Genomic DNA, 26,060 nt, shown 5'->3' with positions numbered 1-26,060 from the left:
AAAATTGCTCACTTTACTATTGAAAGTAGTTCTTATTCATTCAGGACCTATTATGTATATGAAGCAGCCTTTGTGCCAATAGCATATAAACACTTGAGGAGGTTTCATGAAAAGAAACACATATTTTTAAAAATCCAGACTAGTAAAATTTCAGGACTTCTGGTATGCTCATCCAGCTCTTCAAAAACTGCACAGGGGATATATTTATATCTAAATTGCATAATTGGAATTTTAAAGAATTTCATGGGAAGGTTTGCTGTTGGTTTTAATCTGGGTTTTTACAGATCAAACGTTTTACTGCTTTACTTTGCCAGGATGACTGAACTTGGTGAGAGTGGGGGGGAAGTAATAAACAAGAATTCTAAGATATTTGTCTGTTCTTAGGTAAATAAGGCAAGAGTTATATGCTTGCTTGAAAATTTTATTGACACAACCGTTTGGTCCCAACACACAAAACAGCACTTGAGCCACAAAAGAAAGTGTCTAACAAAATAGACAGCTATGAAAAACATTTTTCTTCCTCCTCCCACCCCGAGAAGATATAGTGCACATAAGTTGAGGGCTTCAGTGACACTTTTTTTTTTTTTTTTTTTTTAAACAGACATGAATCTAAATTAGTACAATTAATTTGTAAATTAAAGAATATCATGGTCCTAATTGTTTTGAATCAGTAAGTCACATCATTCAATTAACCTCTGGATAAAAAAATATATTGCAATTCAATTGGCTATTTTGTTACTCTATGAACACAACTTCCCCAAAATGTATTCTATTACTTTCAAACAGCAATTTAATCAGAATTACACATGAATCAAAATATATATTTATATATGCTGACCTCCATAAATGGTATAACCACCACATTCACATAAACATAGTACAGAGTTGTACCTCAATTTTTCCTCTATAGCATCAATCATTTGGTTTACTTAGCGCTCTGGATGATTTGTAATTGCATCTCATGAAAATATAGTTTTACAATTTTTTGCACACACTACTGAAACAAAGATCTAAATGATCACTGTTAACCTTACAAAAACCATGTAAGGTGATAGCAGATGTATTACATTTAACTCATGAAATTATTAAAAGCATTCTAAAAAAATTTACATTCTGTTTTTGCTTTCTATAACACTATGTCTGTAGAGGTTTAATAAGGACTCAAACACTGTGCCATAATGCTCAGAAAAACTTCCAAGTGTTTCCCTGTATTCATAATGGCTGTAAGTTTAGTATTGGTAATACTTGGCTATATTTAAAAGATTTTTTAACAAAATCTGACTTGTAAAATTCTGTCTATAGCCATTATTTCGTGGCATTTTCAACTGCTGGCTATGAAATCTGAGCCCACTTTTCATCTCTCTTGTACATTACAAAATATAATCCATCTAAAAAAGAAACCATTCAACCAGTGGAAAACCTTAGGTATACGTTCTTTCAATTTTACAGGAAATTTAGTCTGCCTGGCAAATACAACCCATTGTAAATGCCAAGTTTACCCAAAATGGGTATAAAGCCTCACTCACAGGACATTTCAGCCAACTAGAAATAAGGTCATTCCCACTGGTTTACCTCCGTTCCAAAGGCTGGCCTTTCCAAAAGCCAACACAAAATACCACAAAAAACTGAAAAAAAGCTTCCAACACTAGAAGTAAATATTAGAATAAAAACAGACACAGTTAAAAGACAATGCAACGAAGAGTAAGCTTCCCATTTACCAAACATGCTTAAAAAATGGAAACAAGGTTAAGCAGAATAACCTTGGCATTTCCACATACAGCTAGAACTTTCCTTGCAAGTGGAAATAGCATCAATACCTTCCATCTTATAGCACTTTACATCACCTGCTCTATGATCCATAATTTATGCATTAAATGCATATTTTAGAAATATTGGAATCTTCCTAGTAACCTCATTTCCAGACACAATAGTGTGTCTTCATTTTACTTTAAACTCATGACACCAAGACAATCTTTTTTCCTTAACCCAATCCATGTCAAAGTGGAACTAAACATAAAAGGGAAGCTTAAAACATCCTCAACTTCCTAGAAAGCTCCTCAACGGAACTGAAAGTTTCACAAAACATTTAAAACAAATTTTGCAAGAAATCCACATAATCTTCTACAGACATCTTTACGTGAAAGGAATTACAATGCAATTACAAATCACCAGAAGTTGCACATAACACAAGCTTCCCCTCAGTACAATCAAAAACCCACCACACTTTGTCATTCCAATCCGGTAACGGTTAAAATTCCTCAACAGGCTTTTAAAGACAGATCATGCATTTTATTAATACTGTCTGAAACAATCAGTAAGCAACAGCCTATAGAATATATTATGCTACATGTAGGATTACACCACCGATGAGGCTTAAAGAAAATAAAATTCATTCCACTTTAGTTGAGCATATTTTGCTGTAACTGAACACCACTGGTTTATGGGGGGCGTGGGGGTAAATAAAACTTGTTAAGAATAATTTAATGAATACTGGAAGTTTTTTCAAAATAATAAAAATAGTTTGCCCTGCTGACAGCTGTGATCAGTGTAAAAAGAACGAAATCTTCACAGAATACATCTAAATACAAATTAAGTGACTTCTAGGCTCTCTCATTAAAATACATAAGGGCTACCAAATAGCTATATTTTTGTGCAGAGTCCAACAGTATTTGTCTTTCACACTAGAAGAAAATTTAAAGCTTGGTTACAGGTGCAAGTGAAAAGTTTGCTGCCAATTTCACTTTGTTTTTGTGTTGCTTTTTGGCTGGGCTGTCCATTGCTTCCTTGCTTAGTTGAGTTTCAGAAGATTGGTAGGGAGGCACTGAAGAATTCTCTGTGGCACCAGATACCACAGGGCCACAGCTCAAGTTTCCTTTTGCTACTGTGGTAACAATTCTGTTTTTTTCTTCTTCTGTTAGAATCATCATCTCTAAAATAAATACAACAGCTAAATTATTTACAAATATTTTACTTTCAAAATCAGATTCTTTTACGGCTATGCAGGAGAATCACATGATAAGAGTTCTCTCTGTGCGGAAGTGTGACTAGCAGATTTAAGAACCACAGCACTCTGGTTCAGTTCTCATCTCTGCTGTTAATTTGATATTTGGTTTTAACACTAAATATTTGTCTCGGTTTATCTATCTGTAAAATGAGTCTAATTCACAAACCACAATAACTGTCTCAAATACTTCATGTGAAGTACCGTAAAATTACTGTTAAAGGGCTTCTGCAGGTTGCTAAACTACTGCCATGTGCCACTGTAATGATGACTGCATTTTAATGGAGGAGGAAGTGATTCCTGTAAATTCTGCATTTACCTCACAAGAGCACTGTCGATTAATTGTTTGTAAAGCACTGACAGCTTCAGATGGAACACCTCCATATAAGGTACAATATATTGGAAGCAAATCCACAAAAAGTCAGTGGATCATGATCAGCCATTTGTTTGATGTTTCATTTTCAAATTTTAAAAAAAGTTATCAGTAAAGTCTGGTAAGTACCATGTAGGCTAGATCTACACTTAAGGTGAGGTGTAGAGTACAGGCGCTACATGTGTAGCTATGTGTCACAGTGAAAGGTTCTGGCAGTGGGGAGGCAATGGGACAATAAAATAATAAAAGCAGTGTAGACAAGGGAGGCACTGCTTAAGCATGTAGAGAGCCATGTAGAGTATATAACCTGGGGAGTCAGGCACACAGGATACTCTACCTTGCCTAACCCGTCTCTCACCACCTACACTGCTATTTATACTTATTCTAGCTGGGCATGCAGTGTCTGTACTCTACATGCCACTGTAAACGTAGACCTAGCTTCCAGATACCTGCCCTATGGCTATTAACTCTTACCAGAGAGAGGTGGAGTGCGATCCTCAAACTGAATGAGGTCTGCAGACTCAAGGATGACTGGATCAGGTCTCAGTTGTGGGGATGGTAGGCAGGAAGGAACTGGTTCACACAAGAGGTCAACAGGTGATGTATTTGTGAGGCAAAGGAGTTCTTGTTCAGTTTGATTAGAAACTGCAAAAATAAAATGATTTTAAATATCTAAATGCCATAGTAAATATATTAATAGTTGATAAACGCCTAGTCTGCAGCAAAAATGCTCTAAGGGGATTTATTGACTAAACCCAAACTGAAATTTGTTCAACCCAAAGCCTGACACAAACCCCACCCCCTTGTAATATGACCTGACGTTTGCCAAGCTTGGACCCTGAGAGAGAGGGGCAAGGGAGTAAGTTCCAGAGGAAGAGCCTTTAAGCAAGAAAGTCAGCTGCCACACTCAGACACTATTTCCATGTAGAAATACCAAGCTCCTATCAACCATTGCAAGAGGACATGTTCTCTTAAAGAACTGATCCCTAACCAGGTAAGATGTTAAAGAACATATTTAATTGCATCTTGAACAAGGCCTGGTCTACACGTAGAAGTTGGATGTAGCTATGTCAACCTATCATAGGTGTGAAAAAACCACACCCGACCGACAACTATGCTGACCTAACCCCCAGTGTAGGCACAGCTATGTTGTCAGAAGAATGCTTCCACTGTAGCTCGGGGAGGTAGATGAACACCTTCCATCAATGTAGGCTATGTCTACACTACAGGGTTATATACCAGCATAGCTATGGCAATGTAGCCAGGCCAGCATAGTCTCTGTAGTGTAGACATACCCTGAATCGGTAGTGAGTTCAGGGCACATTATCCTACTCCTCACAGAAACAGTCCTAGTAGGTTCCTCCCAACATCAACTAAAGCGTCTGTCTCAAGGGCCATTCTATTACAGTAATCCAGCATGGAGGTGACAAAGGAATTGGTAACCATGGCAAGGTCTGTGCAACAAGGCCCAGGCTCCTGGCTACCTGCAGCTGGAAAAAAAAAAAAAAAAAAAAAAAAGACTACACCAACAGAACTACCACTGCTATTAGCAGATGTAGCAGCAGCAAGGGAGAGCTAAGGCTGCAAATCATATGCAAAAAAGGAAGTACTACAGCTGCACGTCGAGGTACAGGTACTCTGCTCGTGGAATCCCCTAGTGGGCAATCATCATTTGCATTTAATCTTGCTTTAGCTTGTCTTCAACTTCCATTGAGGCGAAGGGAGTTAAGGGAACTCATCTGAAAAAGGTTTTCTGCAACTTGGAAGATCAAACCTCAGGAGCGCACAGAAACAGGCTCCACCTCACATAAAGAGGAATATATGTCGAAGACCTTTGTGAAAGAAGTCTGATAGCTTTAAACTCCTTACATCACAGAAGTTTACTTCAAATAACTAAGTCACACAGCTCTTTCCCCCGTGCTGCTTTGAATACTAAGTTCCACAGCTCTTTCCCCACTACTGCTTTCAGTGTATTTCTCCACAGACTGAACAACTTTATTATATACATTAAGTTTGCATTACCATCACTAGGTGTTCCTAGTTTTAATTCCATTGATGTAGTGGATCCTAGACTCTCCATGTGTCCATTACTGTCAGTAAGTTGATTTCCATGATCATCCACATGATCAGCAGGGGAAAAACTGGGTGAGCTAAAACGAGCTTCAAAAAAAGGCAAGTTAATTGGTCTCTGATCACCTCTAAAAAGATACTTGTAAACTTCAGTGTGATAGTTGGCTTATAAAGTTCAATTGGCTTACTTACTTTTCATGTCATTCTTTAGTACAACAATTCTCTTATGCCCATGTCCTTTGATCCAGACCACCTATAAGACAAAAGTACAATGTAACCAGAGCGCACACACTAACCTCAACACCTAATCCCTACTACTCCCTACTTCTCACACACTATGAAAAAAGTTCTAAAGGAATGCAAGCTAACTCAGACTATTCACATTAGATTGCCCAATTAAAAGTCTTGTCTTGATAAATAAAAAGAGATGCTAAACAGCACAACAGGATGTCTGAAGCTCATGCATTTTTCAGCCCCATATTTTCAAAACAGATTGGGGAGCTGTTATTGTAAACTGTTCTCCAAAAAGATTGGTCATAAGCTTTTAAAGTAAACTAAAGATTTTTTAATATCTTAGAGCAGGGGTGGACAAACTTTTTGGCACGAGGGCCACATCTGGGTATAGAAATTGTATGGCGGGCCATGAATGCTCACTAAATTGGGGGTTGGGGTGCGTGAGGGCTCTGGCTGGGGGTGCAGGCTCTGGGGTGGGGCTGGGGATGAGGAGTTCGGGGTGCAGGAGGGTGCTCCGGGCTGGGACTGAGGGGTTCGGAGGGCGGGAGGGGGATCACGGCTGGGGCCGGGGCAGGGGGTTGGGGCATGGGAGGAGGTCAGGGGGGCAGGCTCCCAGCGGTGCTTACCTCAAGTAACTCCCAGAAACAGCAGCATGTCCCCCTCCAGTTCCTACGCGGAGGCGCGGCCAGCAGCTCTGCACTCTGCCCTGTCTGCAGGTGCCGCCCCTGCTGTTCCCATTGGCTGCGGTTCCCGGCCAATGGGACCTGCAGGGGCAACGTTTGGGGTGAGGGCAGCATGCAGAGCCCCCTGGCTGCCCTTACTCATAGGAGTCGGAGGGGGGAGATGCCGCTGCTTCCAGGAGCTGTGCGGAGTAGGGCAAGACCCCAACCCCGCTCCCCAGCTGGAGCAGGGCAAGCCCCAGACCCCACTTCACGGCGGGAGCTCGAGGGCCAGATTAAAACGTCTGGAGGGCCGGATGTGGCCCCTGGGCCGTAGTTTGCCCACCTCTGTCTTAGAGTGTATAAACCAACTGGCTGACATTTGAGATTCCACACTAAAATTCAAATATGTAGCATTCCCATGGCTTTTAGATTAGTAGTAAGGGTTCAAAGTTACATGGCTACTGGGACATTATGAGGTAAACCTAGCACAATATATATGCAACTCAGCAACTGCAATACATTGCTTCTCTTTAGCAACTATAGGAAGAATCAATTCTCACTTGGTGGATGCTAACAACATTTTTGCTCCATAAAGGAGTGGGGGTTTTATGGAGTTTTTACTGCATTTTTATTTACATATGCATTCATTTGATTCAAACAATGAATACACTGAGTAAATATGGCTGTTGACCAGTCAAGTTCAGCAAAATTGAGATTGTTAAAATATGTAACATGTCTAGTATGCATTTCCTTGTAACTATAGCAGCAGATCATACAGAGTATGAAGCAGAATTTCAGTTGCATAATGTATTTAAATTAAATGCTCCAAGAAACTGTTACTGAAGCCATTCAGGAATCTTAAATTAATTTAAGATTATGATGCAGTAATAAAGTTCTTCAGACCTGTGGAATTGCTCCCAAGAGCTCTTCTAGACTATTATATCCATATATTTTGGGCTGCAACACTTCTCCTGTATATTTGCTATATGCTGTTGGGAACTCGTGAAGGAAGATCTGCTGGTAGTGGTACGTGTGAAGCAAGGACCTCACATTCTTTGCAAACAAATACAGATTTGTAAGTTTCACATATTCTTCTGCCACATCATTGGTAAAAACCTGCACAAAAGCAAAGCAATGTCACCATACAAACTTATGCTTCTGTTAGTCACAGTAATATCCTTTGAAAGTACAAGGAAGCCCCACATACTGTATCACAACTAAAGCCAAATAAAGTGAATAAGATTTAAGTATGATTTGGTTTTCAGAACCAGCTTTCCTAGTAGTTTCCATACCTCAACCAAGTAAGGCAGACTCTTCAGGAGTTCAGTTAAGGTCATAAATCCATATTCACATGGATTAAGGGGAGCACTGTGGATACTTTCATAATGCCTTTTAAGCTCGTCAACGGAAAGAAAGGTGGTTTCATCCCAAGACATCATCAATACCAGTAGTTGTGCAGTCAGAGTACGTAGAGACTTTCTATTTATCAGCTGAATCTGTTTACCAGATTCTGTGTCAGCAACCTGAAGAATTTTGATGTTAAAAAACAGAAGAAAAATGAATGAGTCTGAGTTCTATAAAATGGGTTAGGCCTTTTTGGATACAAACATTTTCCATTAGATAATCTAAACTGTAAAAGAAAAAAAGCTTTCTACATGGAAATATTTTGACCTTAGAAATAATTCTGCTGCAGCAGTTTTATAGTCTCTGGTGCTCTATAGGACAAAGCAGTTTACAGGTCTATGTATTTTCTTTCAATCAGAAAAAGTCAAAGCACCAATTCTCTGAGCAAAACACTAAGGAATTTCAAAGGGAGGGGGAAACCCAATGATTCCCATTGCAATGAAATGAGGTAAAAATATAAATTAAACAGGCAATCTGGATATTTGAAAACAGTTTAGACAGGGAATCTAACGTCTTTTGTTCTACAAACAGATGAAATCTAGGCTTTTTTTTTTTTATTAAATAAAGACACTAAAAACAGTTTACCTTCACAACGTGGCAAAGTTTTTGCATTAAAGCTAGAACTGAGCTGACATCGTAGTCATGAAGGCGCAATGTGTAACCAAACGTTTTACTGTATTCTGTAAGTAAATCTGTCATCATAAGGCAGTTGTCTTTCTGAGATCGCAGCAGTTTAACTAACTGGGCTGCTAGAGCTTTGACCCGTTCCACCTCTGTCAGAGTCAGAATTTTTTCCTCTCCGCATTCTAATACCTTAAAAAAAATGAAATAAAATAAAATAAATACAAAAAAATGAAGTTACTTACCTAAACTGACCAGAAAACCCAGTTGCAACTAACATTCAGTAAAGGATATTAGATATTTATGTAACTATTTTACATAACGATTCAGCTACTTTACATAAGGTATCTACATGAAAGCAAGCAGAGTTAACAGACGTTCCTCAAGAGAGACAATCAAGTAAGTCTTGCTTAAGCTATTGAATTTAGTCTGCTTTTATTGTCTAAACTAAGTCAAATAGAGAAAGTAAATAAAGTTTGTTGTGAACTAGATTTTTAAAATTCAGTTTCAATAAGTCAAGGTTATTTACATAAAGTTTTTTTTTTTTTTAAAGTTTAAGTCTTTAACCTGATAGCATCCTTTAAACAAACAAATAAATAAAACAAAACAAAACACTTTCTGTGGTCTATGAAAAATAGTAAATATAACTAACCAACCAAGTATAATCATGAAAGGTTAGAAGTGCAGGCAGATACACAATTCACAACTCCTAATGAAGTTAACTACCTGGAAATAGCTCTTGATGATAGTAAGAATACAGTCTATTCAGGTGTGATCTGAAAAATGCTTAAATATACCTTAAAATTTCTAGAACTTACTTGCAAGACATCTGGTATGGCTTCAAAAAGTTCAAGTAGTTTGGTAAACCCATAATAAGCAAGTTTGCATTGACGGCCAAAGTGGTGGTGGTAAGAAGGAATAAATTTATTAAAGGGCATTCGGAAATGGGGTTGATGACGCAGCAAGTCAACTACCTCCTTAGAGAATTGCTTTGTTCTTTCAATTTCTTCCTGGGTACGTTCTAAAAGTGAAAGACATTAAAACAAAGTGAACAGCCACAGAATAGTTAGTTTACAAGGCAAGAAAGGGTATATAAAGAAAATACAGGGCATCAACATTAGCATATTTTTAGCTTTGTATCAGCCACAAAAATTAACTATTATTTTTTTGTTGGAAGAACTTGCCTTCATGTTTACATATTTACTTTGTAAAATAATAAATCATGTGGCAATCACTGTGCAGTATTTACTAAGCAAGTTTTCTTGTCTCATACTCCAACAATTTCTCCCCCTCTAGCCATCCTGCACAAAAAGTTTAACTAAACTCAATATTACTTAGTACAATGAATACAAACAACATAACATTCCATTTATTCCATTACAGAAATTTTGCTTTTTAAATGGCTAGGATTATACATAACTACCTCTCAATCATGGGATTATGATAATATAATGGCATAATTTGGCAACAAGTACAGAAGAAAACCGTCAAAGGAGAGGAGAGGGACAACTTAATTATACATTTGGATTTGCTTTACCCAATTAGCTAATTTGAAGTTATGTGAGAACAGAAAATATACTGGCAATAGTGAAGGCAGAATGTCATTTTTATAAATTAATAAACTATTATTTTACAGATCAAAATGATGATATGGCCATACCTCTTTTGGGGATACAAATTACCATTTCATTGTCTTGCTGAGACAAACAGATTGTTGTATCTGGAATTTCTGATATTATATCTGCCAACTCACACACTCCATATTCAGTAACATCCCAATCTTTAGAGAAACACCTGAATAGTTTAAGAAGAAAATTGTAAAGCAACTTCAGAATGTTGATGTATTTTACACAGGACAATTAAATGTGCAAGTTAGCAATCAGTTTGCACAAACAAAAAAAATAGAAATATAATTAGTTATCAAGACAGAACACACACTTCAATGAAATGAAAGGCATTTTCACACTGCTAGTGACATAAGCACTTAAGAAACCATAAACCCAGGAGACATTTGTAAATCAAGTGCACAAAATCAAATATTCCTATTAACTTCAGAACTAAGTCATACACTGGTGCTTCAGATGCATGTGGAATGAAGAGTGAAGTTGTGTATACCAACTACTGGGTGCCTCAGACTGATTTAAATGATAAAAGTGAGAATTTAAAGAACGTTACTTCACTAATCCAGAACTTTATATAGTAGCTTTGGAGTTAAAACAAACAAAAACTTTTCACAAGACAAACTAAAACAAGCAAACATGGCATATTTTCTTGTACTGCAAGAAGGCAGCAATTGCCATATATAAAACTTCATGTGCTACAGTCTCCTGAAGACATGTGTCAGCTGCTTCCTCCTGACTTCACACTAGGGAAAGTAACATGCTGAGATTGATTTCAAAAAGATTCTGCTAATCTAAGAATATCAGAGAGATGGAATGTTACTGGCAACGTGAAGACAGCACTAATTCCTCTTGGATTTTTGCCCATTATTACTCCCCCAATCGATCAGATACCCTTGCTAGAGCTACTACATTATACTGATTTGAACTCCCCCCTCCAACCCTTTCCTCCTCTTTCTCTCTCCATGATTGAAAGAAGACAGTCTCCTTTTCCACAAAAAGAAAAAAAACAACGCAAAATAGCACCTACTTTCTCAAGCTAGTTTGCATTACAAGTATGCCACGCATTGCGCTTAAATGATTACATTTATTCACCATGCCTTAAGGAGTAAGTTAACAAGATACAGTACCCCAATTAGAAGTAGCAGTTTTAAGACAATTGAAAAATTAAGTGCTAAAGTAATGCTGCACTGCATTCCAAAAAGTTCCTATAGTAATAATGGACTATTTTCAATCGTTTCTAAAATCTGATAAATTCCACCTTCTGATAATCTAACATCACAATGAAAAGGCAACAATGTAGTATCATGTTTTTGTATTAGAATTCTGAGTGCCAACCCCTCTTACACTACACTTTTAAAGAAAAGCAGGTGCAAATGTGGACAGCAGATGTCTTGATATTTGGTAAAGACAAAAACAACTTACCAGTGATAAGCCTGTAAGAATTCTCTCACAATAACTTGTTTACTGGCCTGGGATTTGAGAAGTTTCAATAAGTCTTGAGTGAAACGTTTTACTTGGGCCCTGTATGTTAGGGTTAACAAGCGTTTAGAGCCCATGCCAAGAATCTAGAACATAAAACAACAATAAATCTCTTAACAGCATAAAAGCCAAGCACTGATTTCTCAGCACTGATCACTTGTGACCTCCTGTCACCCTCCACAGTAAATAATGTTATGAGCTATTAGGTAAAAAGGAGGACAGACTGTGGTAAGAAATATCAAGTGCATGACTATGAGAAGCTCTCTTTCCATATACTTCCATAACAAATCATGAATCATTAGGAAAGCACAACAAACGCTTCCTCCAAGAGAACTGTCATACCTGTTGTACAGGTGATTTAGTGGAGGTTGTTGTAAAATCCACAATAGTACGCATTTTCTAAGACCAGCTAACGTTAACAAACACTACTAAAAAGCTACATGTGTCCAAAAGACTGCATAGGATTCCCTGATCATTCAAACACTATTACTTTATAAAAATCAGGACTACTCAGTTTCAGACAGTCCCAACTAGTAATTCTGATGCTCTGCTCTGTCTAAATGCAGGTGAGAGTATTATCCAAATAGCCAGCTAACCAAGGCGGCTGAAGAGAACACCACAAGCGTGAAGACAAAAAGGAGACTTCACGATTAACTACATAACCTCAAGTTTGAGCTTTTTGAGTCGACCACTATAGATTTAGCTTAGTAAAAAGAAGGTTTAGCAGTGACTTGATCACAGTTTACAAGTACCTACATGAATAACAAATATTTGATAATATGCTCTTCAATCTAGCTGACAAAGGTATAACACGATGCAATGGCTGGAAGTTGGAACTATATAAATTCAGACTGGAAATAAGGCTAAGTTTTTAAATGTGAGGGTAATTAACCATTTGAATAATTTACCAAAGTTCTCCATCAGTGGCAATTTTTAAATCAAGGTTGGTTAATTTTCTAAAAATAAATAGACTCTAGGAATTATTTTGGGGAAGTTTTATGGCTCCTGTTATACAAGAGGTCAGACTAGATGATCACAATGGTCCCTTGTGGCCTTGGAATCTATGAAAGTTAGATCTAAGAGAACTTTACATATATTCGTAAGTTCTGAAAACACAATAATAGCTGTCATGGTTATAATCTCAAAAATAAATGAACTGGTAAACAACTGAATCCTAGGTACAGCCATCTCCTTTGTAGAAATGGACAAGGTAGGTGAACAAATACATTCTGTGCCAACCACTGACACACTCATGAACTCAGCTGATTCAAGCTGTGAATATATGTGTAAACAAAAAAAAGTGACATTGAACTCACTTGTAATACATGCGGCACTGCTTCTAGTAACTCCATTAACTTGGAATACCCATAGTCAGACACACGACACTGCTTTGCAAAGTGATGATGATATGTTGGGATGAATTTACTGACAGGTATGATACAAGATGGTTGGCTTTTAAGTAGATCTATCACTTCTCTACTGAACTGAATAAGCTGTGGATTACCTACAGGGCTCTTCGAACGTAAAAGCCAAGGATCTAGAAGGAGAAATTTTTTTTTTAGAATGAGATGTTCATTTCAGATAGACATCATGTTACTAAGAGTTTATTAATACTATTCCTCCACAAATGAGGGAATATCTAAATAATTTTAGAAATGTTAATATACACTGAAAACAACAAATACTCAAATTTTCTATTAAAACCTTGAGAACAATTTACTGTATGCAACTAATATGAGCACCTTTTTGTTCAACAGAACTTTTCTTCAAGACAGACACTTTAAAAAACAGACTTTAAAAAAAAAAGTTATGAAGACTGAATAAAAAGGGTATTAGTGCTAAATAATTTAACCACTATTAAAAAAAAAAAATCACAGTGAAACAGAGTCCTTCCTTTACTGCTGGCTACCCAGTCGCAGAGAAAAAGCCAGATAAAAAGTGTTATCTACCTGTAGTTGGGGGTGGTGGTTTGTTGTGTATCCACTTAACAACTTTAATGCTGTTTTGGGCAGTGGCAATATTAACTCCAGGAACACAGGTGATAAGATGCTCCAAGGGAACACCTCCCTGGCCTTCCTGCACCATTTCTAGATCACTGAACTCTGACGTATAACAATCAGGAAAGCTTTAAAAAACAAAAAGGTGAGAACAGAAAAATTCCAATTACTAAAATATTATGAACAACATACAAATAACCAATAATCCCCTCCATAAATACCAATAATATAAAGGATACATTTCTTGCACAAAGAACTTTTTAGACATCCTATTAACAAAATTTTCCTGTGAATATTTCATAACCAAGACACAGCTTAGATTTTGTATGCCTTAAAAAAAACGAACAAAAACAAAAAACCACAAACAAACCTTATTGGAAACATTTTTTTAATCCACAATCAAAATAGTCTTTATTCAACTGCTCCCAGATTTTTTGATAAATGAAGCTGAAGAGAAACAGCACTTCAGCATGTTCATAAAAGTTTCATTAGAAAAAGAGAGGAGATAAAATCCTTACCATATCTATTCATACATTAAAAGAAACAGTGTTAAGCTTGTTTACCTTAGTAAAGGCACAGTGCCCTCATGGGTCTGCAGCAGACTGTGCACTTGTGGTGCAAATGTCTTCAAAGACAAAATCACAAAAGGAATTTTGTAGGAGTCTGGATCAAATTCATGTTCACTGTAATGACAAGAGAAGTACTTAACTACGTTTACATCATGCTCAAATTGTTTACATCAAATTGTTTACATCATGCTCAAATTGAAGAAAGGTGCATATAGATACAAAACTAGTGCTAGCTGGAGAGAAGGTTGAGAAAAAGCTAGAGCGTGGGGGGTTTCATACTTTTCACAGTATAAACTACATTAGTCTCATGGACTACCTCCCCTCCCATTCACATAATATTTATATGGCAACTACAGCAATTGCTTAAATGGAGAAGTAACATTAGGTACTCCTGGGGGGATTTTGCTCCACTGCGCACGTGCAGAATTAATGTCCACTGCAGATTTTTTTTTTTAAACTCTGCAGAAAATACATTCTGCTGGTGAGGAGCTTCAGTTACGCCTTCCACCCACCAGGGGCTGCTGTGATATCAGAACAGAGGGCAGCTGGCTCACCGGCCATAGTAGCCAGCAGCTGATGGTAGGAGGAGAGGCTGCATTCCTCTCAGCCCTTGCCCATAGGGCCAGGTGAGGAGGCACAAGATATTGGGGGGGGAGGGGGGGGAGGGGAGAAACAGACACAGCGGGGCACATGGGATTGCTGGGGAGTCTCACAGACTGGGGTTCAGAAGGGCTAGTGTCGGGACAGACTAGGGCAGGGGCTCAATGGGAGTGGGGGTACAGGGACATATGGGGATGGGGAGTCGTCGATGGAAAGAAGGGCGTGCAGGGGCACATGGGATGGGGGAGGAAGTGTGGCTAAGTGGGGTGCAAGGACACACGGGGAGGGGGGAATGCAGGGACAAATGGAGATGGGGTAGATATGCCTGATTGAATGGGAGAGGCTAGGGGTTAGTTAGGGTCTGCATGGGAGAGGCTCCCAAACTCCCTAACAACCCCCGCCCCCCTCCGGCAAAAAAAAACAAAACAAAACACCCTGTTTCATACTTCTCCCACCCACGCCCAACAACCCTCCAGGTTCACTCCCAGGCTTCTTCCCAGCAATTACCTCCCTCTCCCTTGGCTCTTCCATTATCCCTGACTCCCCCAAGCTTTTCACTGCTTCTGAGGGGTGCAGGAAATACATTTCTGTATTGTAGTTTAAATGAATTATTACTCAAAGTTATGTATTATTTGCCTAGTTAGGAATCTATTTGTCAAAAAACGTTTCCATTTTTTGTCGTCTGTATTGTTACAGACATACTTGTTGACAGGTATTTTGAAACAGATTACCAAAGTAACTGAAACTGACGTGATTATATTGTGTTATTTTGACAAATAAAATAGGCAGAATTTTGCAAATTTCAAAATACTGTATGTAACTTTTTAAATTTTTTGGCACAGAATTCCCCCAAGAGTAATTAGGAAGACATTTCATGAACTTTTACTGTAGCTGTCGTACTGTGACTTACCAGCTGGATACAATGAGGAGAGCCAACACCATGTAACCAGCCAGCTATCTGCACACTACTAGCAAATGCTCGGTTACCAACTTTGGTTGTTGACAACTAATCCTATTTCACAATTTGTCACTGAAATAAGTTTAACTTTGAGATAACAGTGAAGTTTTCAGGTCATGATGGGCTGCCAGCTGACTAAAGATAGCTGGAGTGTAAATTAAGTGGAATTATCAGAGACTTCACAATTATAGTCCCAGTGAAAAATTAAGCAATTCTTTTTCACCGCTATCAAAAAATTTCCCCTCTAACCAACAATGGGATTGAGGTGTGCATTTCAGTCTCAACATAACAAGCATATTTCATCCTCAGTAATTAGGCTGCAATGCATAAACACCACATCCTCAAACAGATGAGCCCACTAAACCATGATACTAACTTTGATTTGAAGATGGATGTTGTGCCATCTCTGCTCTTTTGTTGATTAGTCCTTATGATCAGACACTTGAACTTTTAATATGTAACAGTGATTAAATCTGCTATGAGATATACATCTCAAAATATGGTTCATTTTTTTTTTTTTTTAAAAAGGTACAAATTTAGTATAAGGACAAATCAATTTGATAAACTTAATCTTTTTTCTGTTTAAAAAAAACAACCCAAAACTATTTCATACACAGCCTACCTAAAGTCTTTATTCAGACAATGCTGCTTACAAATGGGCTCATGATATTCCAGTTCTTCAAATATTATAGGACTGCAATTTGCTGATGAGCCATCATGAGACTGTGAAGATCCTAAAGGACTCTGCCGTGCTTGGCTGCTGGGTAAGAGACACACCAAACGTCCATTTCCTTGGTCACGGATTGCCACAGTATCCGTTAATTTATACAGATCTGATGCTATTAACTTGTGTCCAAATCTAAAATAAAAAGATTTAAGTGTACTTTAGTCATAAAAATAAACATTCAACGTGCAAAACTAGAACAAATGTTCAATTACAGAATGCAATAATGAACTACAGTGTAAGAAATAATTCAAAAGTAGATTACAAGCTACACAAAATTAACCAATAGGCTAATTTAAATCACAAGTCTTTCCATCCTGGAAGAAGCCAAACTAAAGAGATTTTAAAAAACTAGTTATGGGAGCCCAGTTAAAAATATTTGTGCAATATACTGTGTATGCAGAGGTTGATAAGGAGCAAAAAGTTATTTTATGCCTCCATTGTAATTTACTGTACAAGACAAGAATTGTGAGCTTCTGAAAAGAGTAATTTAAAACAAGTGCAATTTAGAACCTACTTTTTTTCATATATTTCTGTGAACTTGAATATAGGCAGACAACAAGCAGGAGCATCCTGAAGAATGGACATTGTTTCTGAGCTGAAAATATAATTTTGAAGTGTTATAAATAAATATCTTAAACTTTTCTATTTAAATTATCTACGTAATCTCTAGTAGCATTCAAATATTCAGTTACTTCACTTATAGACATAGGGAATTCTTTCATTACTAAATTACATCACTTAATTCTACTGTAGTCAATAGTATTAAAATGGTATAAGTGAGAGGATGCCTTTAGTTTAAACCCCTCACATGTAAAAATGAATATTGAACACTAGGACTCTTCAGTCTACTATGATCTCAAATAAAGAAAAGTATTTAAGTGAGCAGAACCCACTGGCATTCTTGACAGCTAAAAATGATGGAACACAACTTAAAGGCAGGAATTAGGGTGCACTTAAATTACATCTGTGAATAATACTTTTGGATATTAGGCATAAGGAGATCATGGGACAAATTCTGTTATATCCAGGCAACGCCATGGAGGTCAATGCACTCCAGAGAAAGATATAACCACATGTATTAGACTCCTGCCCTCTAGTTTTGTTATCTAGGAGACTTTTCTAAAGGAGTTATTGAAAATCTTGCATGTAAGGTAAGCACCAGATATCTATGGAAAGTAATACTAAGGCTACATCATTAAAAGTTATCAATTTGGATTAAATCTTAACTGTATTAAGAGCTGGCTTGGCCAGGAAGAAACAAAGGGTATGACAATGCAATAATGAGAATTAATAAAATGGTCAACTATATGTGATAAAAACTAGTTTGCTAGAAAAATCAACCCTCTCCCCAAAAATTTCAAGGAATAATGAGCACCATTTTTCCTTAAACCCAAGCTTTTTTTGTGTGACAAAATAAATATTTTTCCTTCCAGTGGTTTCTTTCAGCATAAAAAGTATATAATGCAAGATAGAAGAGAAAGTATACTTCTTCAATTAGAATCCTCTCAACCTTCTAGGTCTATAATCTTCCATAAATAAAATGAAGGGCCGTATCTTACATAGAGCAAAAACACAAAAAACGCACAGCAAAAAATATTCAGGTGTTTGTTTCTTAGACATGTGAACTTAGTCACACAATTAAATGGGGTGGAAGGGAGGACTCTCATCATACAACTTTTCCGGGGGGTGGGAGGGGAAGGTTTTTGGCATCTTTATTCTTTGCAATAAATCTGAGTTGTATACAAGTATAAAATCTAGGTTTATTGATAGTCAAAAAAGTTAAATGACTGAAAAGGATGAGTGAGATTTAACTAACTGAATAAGCATATCCTAAAGTTTCTGAATACCATATACTTTAAGAAGTGAACATAATTAACTTTTCTCTATGACTTGGGTGATATAGGTGTAGCTAAGGAAGTGATCCCAGGAGAAGGATGCTTCTACATGAAGATCTGGTACCTTCAGACTTTATTTGGAGTTTCTAGATTGCTTAAATTTAGGTAGTGTTGACCCACATAATACACAGTAAGAGACTTTTTTCATCTTATCTAAATGTTACATCTGCTAATGAACTTTAATCAGCTGGCACAAGCTATATTTTGCTTATTTTGTTTCCAGTTTTCTTTCACTTAGTATTTTTACTTTGACATCTACAGGAACAATCCTTAGCCAGCAGACATAATCTAACAATTGTCTAGGCTGCTTTTTACCTAAGCTGAGATAGAGATTTATTAGCAGCTCCTGTAGCTAGGGAGACCTGGATCCTTTTGCTGCCAATTTTATATCTGTGAAGGTTGTTGACAGCACTGATTGCTTCTTGTAGATTTTCCATTTGAATTATAGCCTTCAACTGATAATCCGTATGAGGACTGAGCTCCACACTCTTTACCTGAAAGAAAAAAAATGAACATACAAATTCATCACAAAAGATTAACCTGAGTCAATTGTCATCTTTAGATATAGAAAAGTAGACTAGAGAAGTGTCAGATTATTTTATGTAACTACCATAAACTCTATACATAGTTTCTTTTAAAGCTGTTATTAAGTGGAAGGTCACAAAAATGGCCTCTCCCTGGAGTTTTATTTTCTAGAATTGACAGTGAAGTAACATCTACCTTCTGTTTCAAGTCATTTTTAAAGTGATTCAAAATATCAGCTCAATATTTAGACTGCACATTTTAAAATTTTGAAGCGGACATGAGGAACAGAAGTTTTCAGGGTTGGCTTTTTTTTATTATTATTTTTTTTAATTTAAATTAATGCTTTGAGCTATCCAAACACATGGGATAGCTCAAAGCATTAATTTAACTCTTCCAGTGACCCTGGATGTACATTTTCAGAATTCTATTCTCCCAACGAAGAAAAAACATGAGCTCCATTTAGAGTTTTACATACAAAGCCTTTAGTGCACAGACCTATAGGACTATACACAAAAGAAATCGTTAAGGTAAGATGTATTATGGCATGGTAACAGGAAATACCAAGTTCTGAGTGCCAATATTTTAAGGTATCATTAGATAGCTGGTTTCAGAGTAGCAGCCATGTTAGTCTGTATCCGCAAAAAGAACAGGAGTACTTGTGGTACCTTAGAGACTAAAATTTATTTGAGCATAAGCTTTCGTGGGCTACAGCCCACTTCTTCGGATAGCTGTACCCTGTACCTCAAAAGTAGAGCACACAGGCTTGTGGAAAGGGAAAACAGAACTCAAAAGGGATTTTATCCTTTACCTTGCCATATCTAGAGAAGATTTCTTGCAGAATTTGCTGCAGGTCCTTTCTGGACAATCTGTAGTCTATGTTGCTGATCTGAATATCTGCACCATTTGCAAAAGGATCAAGACAGTCTGTACCACTGGTGTGATTTACAATATTGAAGGCAAGTGGAGATGATCTGTTTGAGAGGTTTGGAGACATACTCCTAATTAAAATAAAGACATTTTAGTATTATTCAATAAATATGACAATTACACAATTCTCTCTCTCTCTATATATATATCTATATCTATATCTATATGTGTTAAAAGTGCAAATAAAAAAATAACTCTAAGCATGGATTAAATAAATAAATTTGCGAGTGTCAATGCATTTTGGTTTTGGTACATATGCATCTAGTTTACATGGCTAAATACAGAAGCTGAAAACTTGCTTTTTTCCTTTAAAATCTCAAAAGACAATCCTGGAAAAACACTAAAATCTGTCTCAAGACTGATCAACATGGACAGCATAAGGTTTGGGGTTGGATACAATTTTTGTCCACAAAATGTACTTTCTACTGTGTGTTGAGAGTCATACATGTTCAAACAATCTATAAGCAGCAAAGGACCAGAGTTTCAAAGATATTTAGGGGGGGGAGGGATAGCTCAGTGGTTTGAGCATTGGCCTGCTAAACCCAGGGTTGTGAGTTCAATCCTTGAGGGGGCCACTTGGGGATCTGGGGCAAAATCAGTACTTGGTCCTGCTAGTGAAGGCAGGGGGCTGGACTCAATGACCTTTCAAGGTCCCTTCCAGTTCTAGGAGATGGGATATCTCCATTAATTATTATTATATAGGTGTGTGTGGGGATTTTCAAAACCCCACTAAGTACCTATCTGCATCTTTAGGCACCTAAATATCTTTGCAAGTCTAGGCCCCAAATGTTTAAGAAATGGAATGCTTCTGAAATACTGTGAACTCTGCCACACACATACCAAGGAGATAAGGATTTACAGGGAACAGCTGACACAAAATAAGTTTAATTAAAAAGGTAGTCTCTCTTGTTTTTAAATTGAGTCCTGTTAGCTGCTACCACAGTATTACCAGATTAGCATCCTTATCTAAGGTTGAGCAATGCCACAACATGTAAATGTTAAACGGAAATATCTGTTGTACTCAAGTCTACATTCAGATATATGGACCTATTTACTTATACATTAGAAATAGCCTAACACCAACCCCAGACTCCATCTCCCAGATAGGAGATGATGCTACATCATACAGATACTTACCGGGATGACCAACAGCTCTGAGACATGAGCAGAGGACTGAGCTGTCGTGATGCTGTCAATTTACTGAAAGCAGATGGGTAGCTGACCTGGAATACAACTGCATCTTTATCTTTTTTCTCTATAGGAGAGTTGGTAATGCTTCTAGAAGTGGGGGTGTCTTTTCTATTTAAAAAATAAATAAATTATCATTGAGTTGCTCAATTTTACTACATGGATTAACTTTAAAAACATTATTTTTTCCTTAACATACTTCTGACTGCATTTATAGGTCAATTCTCCTATTCCTGTGTTTTTGGTTGCCAAGCACACGAGATTTGCTGCATTAGAGTTTTGTGGAGAAAGAGTTTGCTCTCTTAACTGGTCTTGCTGGTTTTCAATTTTTCTGATGGTCTTTGATTCAAGGCGGCACAGCTCCTTAAAATGAGTAAAACACAAAGGTAGATTAGCCACTAAAAAGTTATTACTCCTTTTCTTCATAAATCTTCCATCTTTATTAAATGTAAAGTAAAATTAAACTCAAGGCATAACTTTGTAGAAGCAGCCAGGTGCGTTATGTTTTTTTAGAAATACGATAGAAAGAATAGTAAACAGTATATTGAGGTACAGATTTTCACTGCAATTTGTATTATTAAATTCTGTGCACACTGAATTTTTCAAAAATAGCAAAAGCTCATTCTCTTTCAAAGTATACCTTAAAAATAATAGAGGACAAGAACCAGACTTGGACCCCTGGTTAGTAAAAGTTGTTAGCACTCAGACCTGGATATGGATGTGAGGAGAAGGCAGAAAATGAAACTCTATACTCCTTTTGAAAAAGCACCACCCATCTTCCTCCACTGATTAAAGTCATGCTAGCACAGGGAGGTAAAGATAAATGGGGAATAGGGAAAATCTGGAAACATGAGAAGAACACAGCAGGACAGAGAAAAATGATGGTACCTGTAAACTTTTAACATTTGTGGGTTTTGCAGCAGATCCATGTGTCTGCAATCCCTTTCCCGCAGTGGTTTTGGCATTGGAAGACTGATCATTTGAATCTTTGCTGAGGAGGCACAGTTTTGGGTTCTTGTTCACTTTTTTTGGAGACTTCACCTTTTCAGCTCCAACACAGTTTGAATTTTTTGTTTCATTGAGTTCCTTGTTTTTGGGGGTAAAAGACACAATAATCCTGTTGCCAAACACATCTTCATTTTCCATTCGCTTATGAGCACGTTCAGCACTTTCTTGATTTGAAAAGCGGAGAATTGCACTGCTGCCAGAAATGCTCAGCACCTTTCCTCCACAGTTATCTGACAAACGCCTGAGTCTGTTGCTGACACTTTTGCTGTCTCTGTTTGTTGGCAGGTTGTAAACATATAACAGTGTATGGCATGACTGTTGGGAAAAAAACAAAACAGATTTTATTTGGTTAAGCAGGTCATGTAAGGACTTGGTCATGTAAAACCAATATTTAATATACCAAGATCTAAAATATCAGATACTACTTTTTAGGTTATTTCACGTACACCAAATATACCAGCCACGATGTGAACCAAGTTGTCAGCTTAGCTGATGTTAAAGGGATTCTTTAACTTATATGAAATCTTCCCTTAAAGGGGCCTTTTCCTTAAGATGACGACCTCACATTCACAAGGTAGAAAAATCAAGACAGTACAGAGTAAATAAGTTGTTACTGCACATTTCTTATCTTTTGTTTATATCACCAAAGCACAGAAAGACTGTCTTAAAATACAAGTGCATTCCAACAGTGCTTGTTCTTAGCACTGTAAACTTTTATACAAAATGCACATTTCATTAGGTGAACAATGAGGATTGTAACTGGATTGCTACTTGTATTATTTCATTTTAATAAATCTTAATCTTTAGATAAGTCATTGATAAAAATAGATATTGGTCATTTAATGATTAGGGATCAGTGCTTAGGTGTTCAGTTGAAATTAAGACCAATTCCAAGAAGTTACAGCCTTGTGAGAGATAGCAGTTCTGCTGAGAAGTGTCCTGATATTCACCTACTTCTCCCAAAATCAGGGAAATAAAGGTCAATATACACGTTATATTTTCTACAATGTATGCAACAACAAAAATCACTTACTGGCATTTTCAATGGTAGCCTTGGTGGCAAGTCTGAAATAAATTCTTCAAACCTGATAAGCTCGTGAGCATGATGTAAGAGTGCTTCAGAAGCTTGGTTCTTATGTACCAAGATGATCTGGAAACCATGCCGGTGTCTCAGGTCACTGAGTTCCAAAGCAAAGTTTACATCAGCTGAAACAGAGACCCACCCACCCAAATATTAGTGGTTAAAAAGACTACTTTAAAAAGCTCTCTCTGTCACCAAAACAGCATCAACAACAAAATCTTTCAGGGAAAGAATAGCAACGGCTATACACATTCATGGTAGATATTTAATCAGCAGTTAGTATTTAAGAAATTTAGGAATCAAGGTTTTCTTTTCAATAGTAACATTTAACAATTTAATCAGGAGGAGTTAAACTGGTACTGTATGTTTCTGTAGCACATTTTTTTTGCTTAAAATGGAATATTATAGCCTTAAGTGAAACCCAATGCAGTACATATCATACAGTTCATTAAATAATTGTGACTGTAAATTTATGGGTGTATGTTGTATTATTCTTCTGTAATAGTGAGGCATTAAATATATCTGCATTCATTATGCTCAAAGTTTAGAGAGTTTACATAGAGTACTCAATATAATAAAACTTATCTGAAGTTAGCACTTAAGCCTCCTACTAGCAGACACCATTATTATTAAGAGCAGTCTATGATAGTCAATGTGATGTGGCAAATAAGTTTCCATCCTGGTTTAACAGCAGCACTAAACAGTAATATTCATCTTCTCATAGTTAAAATTACTGTTCTACCTATTACTGGAACTCATCATGAATTCTCACTTGAGTCCTTTGCTTAAAATAGTGTGGATTCTAAACAACTTGGGGGAAGAACACTCAGTGTAATGTCTGAAAGTTTGACTGGAAATTCTCAACAGGATTCTGTCCCCCAGAACCTTGAAAGAACACAGTGAGAGGTTTTATGCAATGTGATTAATATTCTTACTTGATACAAGGACCACAGTAGCAGGTGCAGTGTGTGTATCAGCAAACCTCCTAAGACTCTGTCTGAGCTTGTCATCAGCTGCATTCTTTGCTGTAGCATTGATGTGTGCAACAGTCACCTGCAGAATTAAAGGAAGATGCCTTAAGGAAAGAACTGAATGTGAAGACTGGTAACTGGTATTAACCGGTAACAAATCTGACAGATTTTTTTAAAAACACATAATAGGGATTAGCCACTGAAAAAATTGCGGAGTTCTATGTATTTTAAGCAGTTAATGCATGTTGTATAGATAATGATAAGTGTGTACAGTATACAAAAGATATGAACTAGGACAAAGGTTTCCTGGGAGGGGGAAAAAAAAAAAAAAAAGAGTTAGAGAAGTTGTAAGAACTTCAGAGTGGTTAAGAAATGCCTTTTTTTTTTTTTTCTTTAAGGACAGATTCCTGTTGAAATAAGCAGACCTAACTAATTCACCTTGGAGCATCTAATTCTGCACCTAACTTTGTCCTTAAAAGAGAAGGAAGAAGGTACATGCACTTAAATGTATAACTGAAGAAATTATAATACAGCAAACAAGACTGTTTTACTACTGATATATAAATTAGCTTATTCAGAACAAACCCCAGTTCAGTATTGCACCTATATTTTTATTGAGATTCAGTAAGAGGGGTGTGTATGAAGAGGGAAACACTTTATACCTTGCATGGAATACCTGAAGTTAAAAACTGTAAAATAATTATGCACAGGAATTATTGATAAACAATGCAGCTTTGTGATTTTCAGCTTATTTATCTGAAGAGAAAACATACACCAATTGCTAAACTATCAGCACTGCAGTGAACAAAAACAACTTGTCACAAGGATTGATGGATACACATTTTTGTAAACACAAAAACAATTGATAAGTGTCAGCCTTCCTGAATATATAGAGCCAATAATCCAAAAAAGAGAACTGAACTACTGTTCTCATAGAAACCAAAAGACAGATACAATAAAAAACAAAACAAAACAAAAAAAACACTTACATATTTTTGACCATTTTAACAAAGCATAAGTCTACCTGTGAAATGGGGAAAAAGAAAGGGGAAGCACGACACAACATACATAAGGGACTTGCATTAAAAGAAAACAGACATTTAGTCGGTTTAAGGTCTGCTCAATATGTTCCAAGATGAGTGGATAAGATTTACTGAAACTGAATGCTACAATGCAACTGAAATGTGAAATATTTAAACTTCAGCATATTGTATTAGTGATCAAAACTTTTGTTAGGTAAATGAAGTTACTACTGAAGATTGTTTAGTATTCATAAGGTAAGCCTTGAAGGGTTAATATTTCACACAAACTGGTAACTGATAAAGGGAACTGACCCTTGGAAATAAGTCAAATCACTGATTACCAATAAGAACAAATCAATTAGATTCTTCTGGGTATTAAAATCTCTCAAAAAAGGTAACCAAGCAAGTTTGCCATGTTTGATAATTTACCTATAAAGGTACCTTTTGAATTACACTTGGACTTCGGCAACAGCTAAACTACTCCAATAGTTTTTACACCACTGGTCTTCAAAGTGAAACACTTCTATTTTCTTTGTATCTTTGTTATTTAAAGACACAATTCATTTTTTCCATTTTGAAACAGTGGTACTTCAGACACTGTTCTCTAAACATTGTATCAGTCTTTCAAAAAGGGTAAATTTTCTGAAAGAGTTGTCATGTATAATCTTACTTTGTCATTTTCAGAATTTCAGTACACACTAATAAATTAAAATCAAGAAACAATTCAGCCATGTACTAGTTTGGACTTGAATATGCCCAAACACTACATTTTGTTTTGAAATTTGTATTTTGAATGCAGTCAACCCCCAGAGATTAGACTAAATGGATTTAAGACATACATGACAACTGACATGATTTATATGCCTAGTTTTCTTTTTTTATAGCCATTACTATACCTACAAAAACAACAGAGCCCAGCAGTACCATCATAAATAAAGATATAGGGGTAGTTTAATTATAATTAGGGCCCTATCAAATTCACAGTCAATTTTGGTAAATTTCATGGTTATAGGATTTAAAAAAAAAAAAAAAAAATCTTAAATTCAGTTTCAGATATTTAAATCTGAAATTTCACAATGTTGTAACCGTGGGGGTCTCGACCCAAAAGGAGGTTGTGGGGAGGGTT

The 26,060-nt window shown here is 36.7% G+C and overlaps 1 protein-coding gene across 1 annotated transcript in view; it reads right to left on the bottom strand.

Annotated features, from left to right (window-relative positions):
* Positions 1 to 404: 404 nt before the first annotated feature.
* Positions 405 to 26,060, bottom strand: part of MARF1 (meiosis regulator and mRNA stability factor 1) — a 35,708-nt gene continuing 10,052 nt past the window's right edge. Inside the window, exons 6-27 of the mRNA XM_065411592.1 lie at positions 23,877 to 23,994; positions 22,894 to 23,066; positions 21,741 to 22,175; positions 21,052 to 21,215; positions 20,802 to 20,963; positions 19,546 to 19,735; positions 18,528 to 18,706; positions 16,832 to 16,912; positions 16,213 to 16,449; positions 14,027 to 14,146; positions 13,416 to 13,591; positions 12,783 to 13,003; positions 11,410 to 11,552; positions 10,026 to 10,159; positions 9,184 to 9,386; positions 8,330 to 8,557; positions 7,633 to 7,863; positions 7,244 to 7,456; positions 5,637 to 5,697; positions 5,397 to 5,534; positions 3,849 to 4,019; positions 405 to 2,929 (exon numbers count right to left, since the gene is read on the bottom strand). Of these exons, the coding sequence (XP_065267664.1) occupies positions 2,694 to 2,929; positions 3,849 to 4,019; positions 5,397 to 5,534; positions 5,637 to 5,697; positions 7,244 to 7,456; positions 7,633 to 7,863; positions 8,330 to 8,557; positions 9,184 to 9,386; positions 10,026 to 10,159; positions 11,410 to 11,552; positions 12,783 to 13,003; positions 13,416 to 13,591; positions 14,027 to 14,146; positions 16,213 to 16,449; positions 16,832 to 16,912; positions 18,528 to 18,706; positions 19,546 to 19,735; positions 20,802 to 20,963; positions 21,052 to 21,215; positions 21,741 to 22,175; positions 22,894 to 23,066; positions 23,877 to 23,994 (4,014 nt within the window). The 3' untranslated portion in view covers positions 405 to 2,693. The remainder of the gene's footprint in view (positions 2,930 to 3,848; positions 4,020 to 5,396; positions 5,535 to 5,636; positions 5,698 to 7,243; positions 7,457 to 7,632; positions 7,864 to 8,329; positions 8,558 to 9,183; positions 9,387 to 10,025; positions 10,160 to 11,409; positions 11,553 to 12,782; positions 13,004 to 13,415; positions 13,592 to 14,026; positions 14,147 to 16,212; positions 16,450 to 16,831; positions 16,913 to 18,527; positions 18,707 to 19,545; positions 19,736 to 20,801; positions 20,964 to 21,051; positions 21,216 to 21,740; positions 22,176 to 22,893; positions 23,067 to 23,876; positions 23,995 to 26,060) is intronic.

The sequence above is a fragment of the Emys orbicularis genome, chromosome 10, assembly GCF_028017835.1.
Source record: "Emys orbicularis isolate rEmyOrb1 chromosome 10, rEmyOrb1.hap1, whole genome shotgun sequence".
NCBI lineage: Eukaryota > Metazoa > Chordata > Testudines > Emydidae > Emys > Emys orbicularis.
This window is presented reverse-complemented; position numbering and strand designations above follow the sequence as displayed.